Below are 11530 nucleotides of genomic sequence, written 5' to 3' on the forward strand. Positions count from 1 at the left end.
GAAAGAGGATCAATAACGTGATGATAATTAATTTCATATCACCATCCCATAATAGTTGTTGAGATGTTGCACTTCCTGAATTTGTGTCTTACATGGCGTAGGCCTTCTCCAGCAGGGGGCGGATCATATGTTATATATACATTATGTCTTACTTGGCGTAGGCCTTCTCCAGCAGGGCGCTCCAGAATTCTCCTCCCTCCGCTGAGTGGACGAACAGCAGCTTCCCGTCTCTGGAGGGCAGCCGGTCGTCCACAACCACGTCCACCCACTGGCCGTACTGCCACAGCTGCAGGTAGAAACACCAGATGTCAGAGCTCATAGTATGTTACCCCACTAGAGAGCTCATAGTACCATATTACCTCACTAGAGAGCTCATAGTACCATATTACCTCACTAGAGAGCTTATAGTACCATATTACCCCACTAAAGAGCTTATAGTACCATATTACCCCACTAGAGAGCTCATAGTACCATATTACCCCACTGGAGAGTGTATAGTACCATATTAGCCCACTAGAGAGCTTATAGTACCATATTACCCCACTAGAGAGCTCATAGTACCATATTACCCCACTGGAGAGTGTATAGTACCATATTACCCCACTAGAGAGCTCATATTACCATATTACCCCACTAGAGAGTTTATAGTACCATATTACCCCACTAGAGAGTTTATAGTACCATATTACCCCACTAGAGAGCTTATAGTACCATATTACCCCACTAGAGAGCTCATAGTACCATATTACCCCACTAAAGAGCTTATAGTACCATATTACCCCACTAGAGAGCTCATAGTACCATATTACCCCACTGGAGAGTGTATAGTGCCATATTACCCCACTAGAGAGCTCATATTACCATATTACCCCACTAGAGAGTTTATAGTACCATATTACCCCACTAGAGAGTTTATAGTACCATATTACCCCACTAGAGAGCTCATAGTACCATATTACCCCACTAGAGAGCTTATAGTACCATATTACCCCAATAGAGCTCATAGTACCATATTACCTCACTAGAGAGCTTATAGTACCATATTACCTCACTAGAGAGCTCATAGTACCATATTACCCCACTAGAGAGCTCATAGTACCATATTACCCCACTAGAGAGCTTATAGTACCATATTACCCCACTAGAGAGTTTATAGTACCATATTACCCCACTAGAGAGCTCATAGTACCATATTACCCCACTAGAGAGTTTATAGTACCATATTACCCCACTAGACAGCTCATAGTACCATATTACCCCACTAAAGAGCTTATAGTACCATATTACCCCACTAGAGAGCTCATAGTACCATGTTACCCCACTAAAGAGCTTATAGTACCATATTACCCCACTAGAGAGCTCATAGTACCATATTACCCCACTGGAGAGTTTATAGTACCATATTACCCCACTAGAGAGCTCATATTACCATATTACCCCACTAGAGAGTTTATAGTACCATATTACCCCACTAGAGAGCTCATATTACCATATTACCCCACTAGAGAGTTCATAGTACCATATTACCCCACTAGAGAGTTTATAGTACCATATTACCCCACTAGAGAGCTTATAGTACCATATTACCCCAATAGAGCTCATAGTACCATATTACCTCACTAGAGAGCTCATAGTACCATATTACCCCATTAGAGAGCTCATAGTACCATATTACCCCACTAGAGCTCATAGTACCATATTACCTCACTAGAGAGCTCATAGTACCATATTACCTCACTAGAGAGCTTATAGTACCATATTACCCCACTAAAGAGCTTATAGTAACATATTACCCCACTAAAGAGCTTATAGTACCATATTACCCCACTAGAGAGCTCATAGTACCATATTACCCCACTGGAGAGTTTATAGTACCATATTACCCCACTAGAGAGCTCATATTACCATATTACCCCACTAGAGAGTTTATAGTACCATATTACCCCACTAGAGAGCTCATATTACCATATTACCCCACTAGAGAGTTTATAGTACCATATTACGCCACTAGAGAGTTTATAGTACCACATTACCCCACTAGAGAGTTTATAGTACCATATTACCCCACTAGAGAGCTCATAGTACCATATTACCCCACTAGAGAGCTTATAGTACCATATTACCCCAATAGAGCTCATAGTACCATATTACCTCACTAGAGAGCTCATAGTACCATATTACCCCACTAGAGAGCTCATAGTACCATATTACCCCACTAGAGAGCTCATAGTACCATATTACCCCACTAGAGAGCTCATAGTGCCATATTACCCCACTAGAGAGCTTAAAGTACCATATTACCCCACTAGAGCTCATAGTACCATATTACCCCACTAGAGAGTTTATAGTACCATATTACCCCACTAGAGAGCTCATAGTACCATATTACCCCACTAAAGAGCTTATAGTACCATATTACCCCACTAGAGAGCTCATAGTACCATGGTACCCCACTAGAGAGCTTATAGTACCATATTACGCTTTGGATAAAAGCATAATAATAATATCCTAAAATAATGGCCTCAGTCATTTTTACATGTTTTTCAGAAAACACAACAAACTACTACCACTGTAACCATGGTGCACAAGCTGCCTCTAGAGTCTAGACACTGCACAACAGCATACTGTAATAACGGTCAAATTATGTTATGATTGCTAATCTTATGTTCGAGTGAGATTTTCACTGACAAAAATGCTCTCAAAAATACTAACTACATTGCTAGCTTAAATGCTAGCTTCAAAATGCATTATTAAAAAGCTTGTAAATTTGCCTAAGTCAGATTGTCTTGAGACCTCGGCCAAATAAAATGTCACTCTTTACATGTTATACTACAGGGTAGAATCACATGATCAACTGAGGATGGAGGACATGTTACCAGAGGTGGCTAGTATCATGAGGAGATGATTTAGGCAAGAAAATCATTTTTGTCAAAAAATGACGTAGGCCATTATTTTAGGAAGGTGACGATATGTAATGCAATAGTTAGGACTGGTTCACTCAGTTGGTATGAAGATAAACGGATGAAGGCCATTAGATGTGAAACAATTCTAGTAAGAAGACCTTAAACGAGAAGTATAATTGTTCCTTTATTTCTTTAATTCTCTGATGTTTTCAGTCATGTGTTTAAAATAGAGCATGTGACCTGGAAGTGGAAGATGCCGGCGTACTGTGAGCCGAAGTTCTGTCCAGGAGGTACCACTCTGCTCAGAATCTGAGGGTCCAGAGTCAGAGAGGCGATGGCAGCCAGCAGCCAGCAGTCACCTGACAGACACACAGCGGGCATATGACTGTGATGTCACAGTGTGTGTGTGTGTGTGTGTGTGTGTGTGTGTGTGTGTGTGTGTGTGTGTTCTCACCCAGCACTCCCTGACAGATGTCTGTTCTCTTTGCTCCATCAACGATGAACTGAGGATCAGAACTCAGCTCCTAATTGGAGGGGAAAGCAGGTGATTAATGATGTCATCCTCATCTTCATCCTCATCACCATCAGCAGTGTACAGTTAGAAGTCCACGGTAATAATAAGAGATGTCATCACATATTACACACAAAATATCTAGTCTGAAATGTGAACATACATTTATGTTCTTTATGTTCTTTATGCTCTTTAAGCTCTTTATGTTCTTTATGTTCTTTATGTTATTTATGCTCTTTAAGCTCTTTATGTTCTTTATGCTCTTTAAGCTCTTTATGTTCTTTATGTTCTTTATGTTATTTATGCTCTTTATGTTATTTATGCTCTTTATGTTATTTATGCTCTTTAAGCTCTTTATGTTCTTTATGCTCTTTAAGCTCTTTATGTTCTTTATGTTATTTATGCTCTTTAAGCTCTTTATGTTCTTTATGCTCTTTAAGCTCTTTATGTTCTTTATGTTCTTTATGTTCTTTATGTTATTTATGTTCTTTATGCTCTTTAAGCTCTTTATGTTATTTATGTTCTTTATGTTCTTTATGTTATTTATGCTCTTTAAGCTCTTTATGTTATTTATGTTCTTTATGCTCTTTAAGCTCTTTATGTTCTTTATGCTCTTTATGTTCTTTATGTTCTTTATGTTATTTATGCTCTTTAAGCTCTTTATGTTCTTTATGCTCTTTATGTTCTTTATGTTCTTTATGTTATTTATGCTCTTTAAGCTCTTTATGTTCTTTATGTTCTTTATGTTATTTATGCTCTTTAAGCTCTTTATGTTCTTTATGCTCTTTATGTTCTTTATGCTCTTTAAGCTCTTTATGTTCTTTATGCTCTTTAAGCTCTTTATGTTCTTTATGCTCTTTATGTTCTTTATGTTCTTTATGTTATTTATGCTCTTTAAGCTCTTTATGTTCTTTATGTTCTTTATGTTCTTTATGTTATTTATGCTCTTTAAGCTCTTTATGTTCTTTATGCTCTTTAAGCTCTTTATGTTCTTTATGCTCTTTAAGCTCTTTATGTTCTTTATGCTCTTTAAGCTCTTTATGCTCTTTATGTTATTTATGCTCTTTAAGCTCTTTATGTTATTTATGCTCTTTAAGCTCTTTATGTTCTTTATGCTCTTTATGTTCTTTATGCTCTTTATGTTCTTTATGTTATTTATGCTCTTTATGCTCTTTAAGCTCTTTATGTTCTTTATGTTCTTTATGCTCTTTATGCTCTTTATGTTATTTATGCTCTTTATGCTCTTTAAGCTCTTTATGTTCTTTATGCTCTTTAAGCTCTTTATGTTCTTTATGTTCTTTATACTCTTTATGTTCTTTATGTTCTTTATGCTCTTTATGTTCTTTATGTTCTTTATGTTATTTATGCTCTTTAAGCTCTTTATGTTCTTTATGCTCTTTAAGCTCTTTATGTTCTTTATGCTCTTTATGCTCTTTATGTTCTTTATGTTATTTATGCTCTTTAAGCTCTTTATGTTCTTTATGCTCTTTAAGCTCTTTATGTTCTTTATGTTCTTTATGCTCTTTATGCTCTTTAAGCTCTTTATGTTCTTTATGCTCTTTATGTTCTTTATGCTCTTTAAGCTCTTTATGTTCTTTATGCTCTTTAAGCTCTTTATGTTCTTTATGCTCTTTATGTTCTTTATGCTCTTTAAGCTCTTTATGCTCTTTATGCTCTTTAAGCTCTTTATGTTCTTTATGTTCTTTATGTTATTTATGCTCTTTAAGCTCTTTATGTTCTTTATGCTCTTTAAGCTCTTTATGTTCTTTATGTTCTTTATGTTCTTTATGCTCTTTAAGCTCTTTATGTTCTTTATGTTCTTTATGTTATTTATGCTCTTTATGTTATTTATGCTCTTTATGTTATTTATGCTCTTTAAGCTCTTTATGTTCTTTATGCTCTTTAAGCTCTTTATGTTCTTTATGTTATTTATGCTCTTTAAGCTCTTTATGTTCTTTATGCTCTTTAAGCTCTTTATGTTCTTTATGTTCTTTATGTTCTTTATGTTATTTATGTTCTTTATGCTCTTTAAGCTCTTTATGTTATTTATGTTCTTTATGTTCTTTATGTTATTTATGCTCTTTAAGCTCTTTATGTTATTTATGTTCTTTATGCTCTTTAAGCTCTTTATGTTCTTTATGCTCTTTATGTTCTTTATGTTCTTTATGTTATTTATGCTCTTTAAGCTCTTTATGTTCTTTATGTTCTTTATGTTCTTTATGTTATTTATGCTCTTTAAGCTCTTTATGTTCTTTATGCTCTTTATGTTCTTTATGCTCTTTAAGCTCTTTATGTTCTTTATGCTCTTTATGTTCTTTATGTTCTTTATGTTATTTATGCTCTTTAAGCTCTTTATGTTCTTTATGTTCTTTATGTTCTTTATGTTATTTATGCTCTTTATGTTCTTTATGTTCTTTATGTTATTTATGCTCTTTAAGCTCTTTATGTTCTTTATGCTCTTTATGTTCTTTATGTTCTTTATGTTATTTATGCTCTTTAAGCTCTTTATGTTCTTTATGTTCTTTATGTTCTTTATGTTATTTATGCTCTTTAAGCTCTTTATGTTCTTTATGCTCTTTATGTTCTTTATGCTCTTTAAGCTCTTTATGTTCTTTATGCTCTTTAAGCTCTTTATGTTCTTTATGCTCTTTATGTTCTTTATGTTCTTTATGTTATTTATGCTCTTTAAGCTCTTTATGTTCTTTATGTTCTTTATGTTCTTTATGTTATTTATGCTCTTTAAGCTCTTTATGTTCTTTATGCTCTTTAAGCTCTTTATGTTATTTATGCTCTTTAAGCTCTTTATGTTATTTATGCTCTTTAAGCTCTTTATGTTCTTTATGCTCTTTATGTTCTTTATGCTCTTTATGTTCTTTATGTTATTTATGCTCTTTATGCTCTTTAAGCTCTTTATGTTCTTTATGCTCTTTAAGCTCTTTATGTTCTTTATGTTCTTTATGCTCTTTATGCTCTTTATGTTATTTATGCTCTTTATGCTCTTTAAGCTCTTTATGTTCTTTATGCTCTTTAAGCTCTTTATGTTCTTTATGTTCTTTATACTCTTTATGTTCTTTATGCTCTTTATGTTCTTTATGTTCTTTATGTTATTTATGCTCTTTAAGCTCTTTATGTTCTTTATGCTCTTTAAGCTCTTTATGTTCTTTATGTTCCTTATGCTCTTTATGTTCTTTATGTTATTTATGCTCTTTAAGCTCTTTATGTTCTTTATGCTCTTTAAGCTCTTTATGTTCTTTATGTTCTTTATGCTCTTTATGCTCTTTAAGCTCTTTATGTTCTTTATGCTCTTTATGTTCTTTATGCTCTTTAAGCTCTTTATGTTCTTTATGCTCTTTAAGCTCTTTATGCTCTTTATGTTCTTTATGCTCTTTAAGCTCTTTAAGCTCTTTATGTTCTTTATGCTCTTTAAGCTCTTTATGTTCTTTATGCTCTTTAAGCTCTTTATGTTCTTTATGCTCTTTATGTTCTTTATGTTCTTTATGTTATTTATGCTCTTTAAGCTCTTTATGTTCTTTATGTTCTTTATGTTCTTTATGTTCTTTATGCTCTTTAAGCTCTTTATGTTCTTTATGCTCTTTAAGCTCTTTATGTTCTTTATGTTCTTTATGCTCTTTATGTTCTTTATGCTCTTTAAGCTCTTTATGTTCTTTATGCTCTTTAAGCTCTTTATGTTCTTTATGCTCTTTATGTTCTTTATGTTATTTATGCTCTTTATGCTCTTTATGTTCTTTATGTTATTTATGCTCTTTAAGCTCTTTATGTTCTTTATGCTCTTTATGTTCTTTATGCTCTTTATGTTCTTTATGTTATTTATGCTCTTTATGCTCTTTAAGCTCTTTATGTTCTTTATGCTCTTTAAGCTCTTTATGTTCTTTATGTTCTTTATGCTCTTTATGCTCTTTATGTTATTTATGCTCTTTATGCTCTTTAAGCTCTTTATGTTCTTTATGCTCTTTAAGCTCTTTATGTTCTTTATGCTCTTTATGTTATTTATGCTCTTTAAGCTCTTTATGTTATTTATGCTCTTTAAGCTCTTTATGTTCTTTATGCTCTTTATGTTCTTTATGCTCTTTATGTTCTTTATGTTATTTATGCTCTTTATGCTCTTTAAGCTCTTTATGTTCTTTATGCTCTTTAAGCTCTTTATACTCTTTATGTTCTTTATGTTCTTTATGCTCTTTATGTTCTTTATGTTCTTTATGTTATTTATGCTCTTTAAGCTCTTTATGTTCTTTATGCTCTTTAAGCTCTTTATGTTCTTTATGTTCTTTATGCTCTTTATGTTCTTTATGTTCTTTATGTTATTTATGCTCTTTAAGCTCTTTATGTTCTTTATGTTCTTTATGCTCTTTATGTTATTTATGCTCTTTATGCTCTTCAAGCTCTTTATGTTCTTTATGCTCTTTAAGCTCTTTATGTTCTTTATGTTCTTTATGCTCTTTATGTTCTTTATGTTATTTATGCTCTTTATGCTCTTTATGTTCTTTATGCTCTTTATGTTCTTTATGTTATTTATGCTCTTTAAGCTCTTTATGTTCTTTATGCTCTTTATGCTCTTTATGTTATTTATGTTATTTATGCTCTTTAAGCTCTTTATGTTCTTTATGCTCTTTATGTTCTTTATGCTCTTTAAGCTCTTTATGTTCTTTATGTTCTTTAAGCTCTTTATGTTCTTTATGCTCTTTAAGCTCTTTATGTTCTTTATGCTCTTTATGTTCTTTATGTTATTTATGCTCTTTATGCTCTTTAAGCTCTTTATGTTCTTTATGCTCTTTAAGCTCTTTATGTTCTTTATGTTCTTTATGCTCTTTATGTTCTTTATGTTATTTATGCTCTTTATGCTCTTTATGTTCTTTATGTTATTTATGCTCTTTAAGCTCTTTATGTTCTTTATGCTCTTTAAGCTCTTTATGTTCTTTATGTTATTTATGCTCTTTATGCTCTTTAAGCTCTTTATGTTCTTTATGTTATTTATGCTCTTTATGCTCTTTAAGCTCTTTATGTTCTTTATGTTCTTTATGCTCTTTAAGCTCTTTATGTTCTTTATGTTATTTATGCTCTTTATGCTCTTTATGCTCTTTAAGCTCTTTATGTTCTTTATGTTATTTATGCTCTTTAAGCTCTTTATGTTCTTTATGTTATTTATGCTCTTTAAGCTCTTTATGTTCTTTATGCTCTTTATGTTCTTTATATTATTTATGCTCTTTAAGCTCTTTATGTTCTGTTATGTAACGACAATTAAGATTAAATATAAAACTGTCACTAAAACAAAACACTGTGTTTGTTCACAGTCGTCGGGTTAATGATTCACACAAACTGAGTCACTTTTATTTAACCAACAGGAGGTGTTTTGTTTTTTATCTTTCATATCCTGAAACGGGCTAAAGACTGGTAACCGTAGCTGCCTGAGCTAGCTGAGCTACCTGAGCTAGCTGAGCTACATACACACACTGTTGTTCATCAACTCCAGACGATGGAACAAACCAGATATAGCGCGTTATTAATTAAAACCCAGGCTAGGGGTCGCCCCCGTCTCCAGTCTTTATGCTAAGCAAAGCTAATCAAGTGAACCTCTCACTCTCATGAAGGAAGACAAATGTCTTTAGTTTAGACAGATACATAGATAAATATAATTCAAGTTCCCCTGGTGATCAGTAATACAGCGTATGTTTAGGGCTTTTATTGTGAAAGGTAAAGAAGGTAGAAGTAAAGCAGTATAATTGTAGAGGCAGTGAGCATATTCTCCATAATTATACAACGCACTTTGTTTGTCTTATGAAATATATAGTTTTTTAAACTCAGATCAGCTGAGGATCAGATAAGATCAATTTTTGAAAAAACAAACAAACAAAAATACCTAAACTTCTGCAAAACTAACTCACTGCTGCTGTTGAGATCACCAAGTCTCACACATCAATGGACCACAGCCGTTCATTAGTTATTGATTAAGAAGTATCAGACCATTTCCTCTGTTTCATATCTCAGTAAACTCAATCTCTGACAAAACACCATGTTTGAAGACGTCACCGTGACATTTCATAAACTCAATGACATCAAATTAAATATAAATTAAAGATGATCCCCATCCTCGAGACCCTGATCCCACACACTCACCGCGGGGCGTTTCCACTGTGTGCCGATGGTCTTGGACGAGTAGCGTCCCAGCTGGTTGTATCCCAGAGAGTTCCAGTCTGCGGGGAAAGTCGGGTCACAGAACAGTGAGCCGGACTGCAGACTCTCCTTCTGGAGCTGCTCAAAGTTCTGCTGGTTGAAGGGGGCGGCGTTGTCCCGACTGCCGGTCCCGTCCTCTATACGGGCCTTCCTCCGAGCCACCTCTGCTGCTGCATTCGCCATCCTGAGAGTGTGTCTACTGAGGGCCTACCGGAAGGCTGCCGAAGGTCTATCTAAAGTCTGCCGAAGGTCTATCTAAAGTCTGCTGAAAGTCTATCTAAAGTCTGCCGAAAGGCTATATAAAGGCTGCCGAAAGGCTATCTAAAGGCTGCCGAAAGTCTGCCGAAGGTCTATCTAAAGGCTGCCAAAGGTCTATCTAAAGTCTGCCGAAAGGCTGTCTAAAGGCTGCCGAAAGTCTGCCGAAGGTCTATCTAAAGTCTGCCGAAAGGCTGTCTAAAGGCTGCCGAATCTAATGTCTATCTGGAGTCTATCTAGAGTCTATCTAGAGTCTATCTAGAGCCTGCCGAATGTCTGCTGAGACTTTGACAGAGCTGCTGTCGCTGCCACAATGAGGTGTGTGTGTGTGTGTGTGTGTGTCAGGTATATAGGTGATCAGGTGTAAAGGGGCGGAGCTTGGGTCCAGCTGAAGCAGCAGTGTGGTATCAGTTGACTAAATTATTTAGAGAGCAAACAGTCTGATAAACACAGTGTTGTGTCAACACTCACACAAACACGTTTTGTCTCAAGATCTGCAGGTCAGACTTCACTAAAGTCCAGGAGGCACTGACTCAGCACCAGGGAGCCCCAAAAGCCCAGTTCAGTCCTGAATCAGAAGCCTCAGACCACCTGGACCTGGTTCTGCACTGACTGACGCCTCAATGCACTGAACTGGACCCCCGATGCAGCTCCAGAGACTCAAGACTTCTTCAACCTCCTTTAAATCACCCTTTGGACAAAGTTCAGATCAGAAACCAGTCGAGAGAACCTGACGTACATAGAAGAACCCCTATGCCTTGAGACGCTGCTCAGGGTCACGCAACCCACCACGAAGGGTCACACAACCCAGAGCCCAGGGCCCTATTTCTCGCACCTGGCTCAACAAAGTCGAGCAAATGTCCTATTATCCAGCTTAAATTAGCGAGATGATTGACGTCAGGCTAACTCGGTTTCTCCACGCAAGATCCGCGCTGAAACGGTCTCGTTAATTCTAACAAGACGTCAGTCATCTGGCTAAATGTGTGCCTGTTCCTCTTCAGAAGGGATAATAATGGAGCACTGACGATGTTCTAACAGTACAATGGCAAATAAACTCAGAGGAAACTTCTTTTTATTTCTCCGCTGAGAAGCTGGAGATGATCATGAACGCATATGAGGAAGTCATTACCTTAGTCATTCACAGCAAACGCGTTGCGAATATTTGCAACGCGTTTGCAACGTTGTTGGTGTGAACGCAGCTTAGCACCGCCCCCACTGAGAGACACAAGCGTCGGAAATATATCAGACAAGTTCAATGCGTCAGTGTTGGGAAAACGTATCGGCTAATTTGAAGTGCTTCATCACCCAAATCAATCAGATTATATTTATTTAAATGTGTCTGCTGGCAGTAATATACGAATAAATATATACTTATGAGGATATATGTACTGTATGTGTAGATTACCATATAACTAGGAGTTTGAATATGTGTATGGGCGGATCAGTATGTATGTATTATTCATAATCAGAAATTCAATCAATTGAAGCAGTCAAAATAAATTGTGTGTGATTCTCTGTATTCTTATCACAATTACCTTAATCATGTTCTACAATAATGATATGTATGGTGTACTAATAACACTGTCATATAATTATGAACGCTTTCAACACATCCAGGAAGTCATGATGATGTGAGCTCATACAGGAAGTCATCATGATGATGTGAGCTCAT

The 11530-nt window shown here is 35.4% G+C and overlaps 1 protein-coding gene across 1 annotated transcript in view; it reads right to left on the reverse strand.

Annotated features, from left to right (window-relative positions):
• The window catches only part of LOC306737792 (calpain-2 catalytic subunit-like), a 32606-nt gene extending 21936 nt beyond the window's left edge, over nt 1-10670 (reverse strand). The window contains exons 1-4 of the mRNA XM_079219584.1: nt 9547-10670; nt 3358-3427; nt 3144-3262; nt 153-286 (exon numbers count right to left, since the gene is read on the reverse strand). Of these exons, the coding sequence (XP_079075710.1) occupies nt 153-286; nt 3144-3262; nt 3358-3427; nt 9547-9786 (563 nt within the window). The 5' untranslated portion in view covers nt 9787-10670. The remainder of the gene's footprint in view (nt 1-152; nt 287-3143; nt 3263-3357; nt 3428-9546) is intronic.
• Between the last annotated feature and the right edge of the window lie 860 nt (nt 10671-11530).

This window comes from Taurulus bubalis (assembly GCF_910589615.1).
Source record: "Taurulus bubalis genome assembly, chromosome: 6".
Lineage (NCBI taxonomy): Eukaryota > Metazoa > Chordata > Actinopteri > Perciformes > Cottidae > Taurulus > Taurulus bubalis.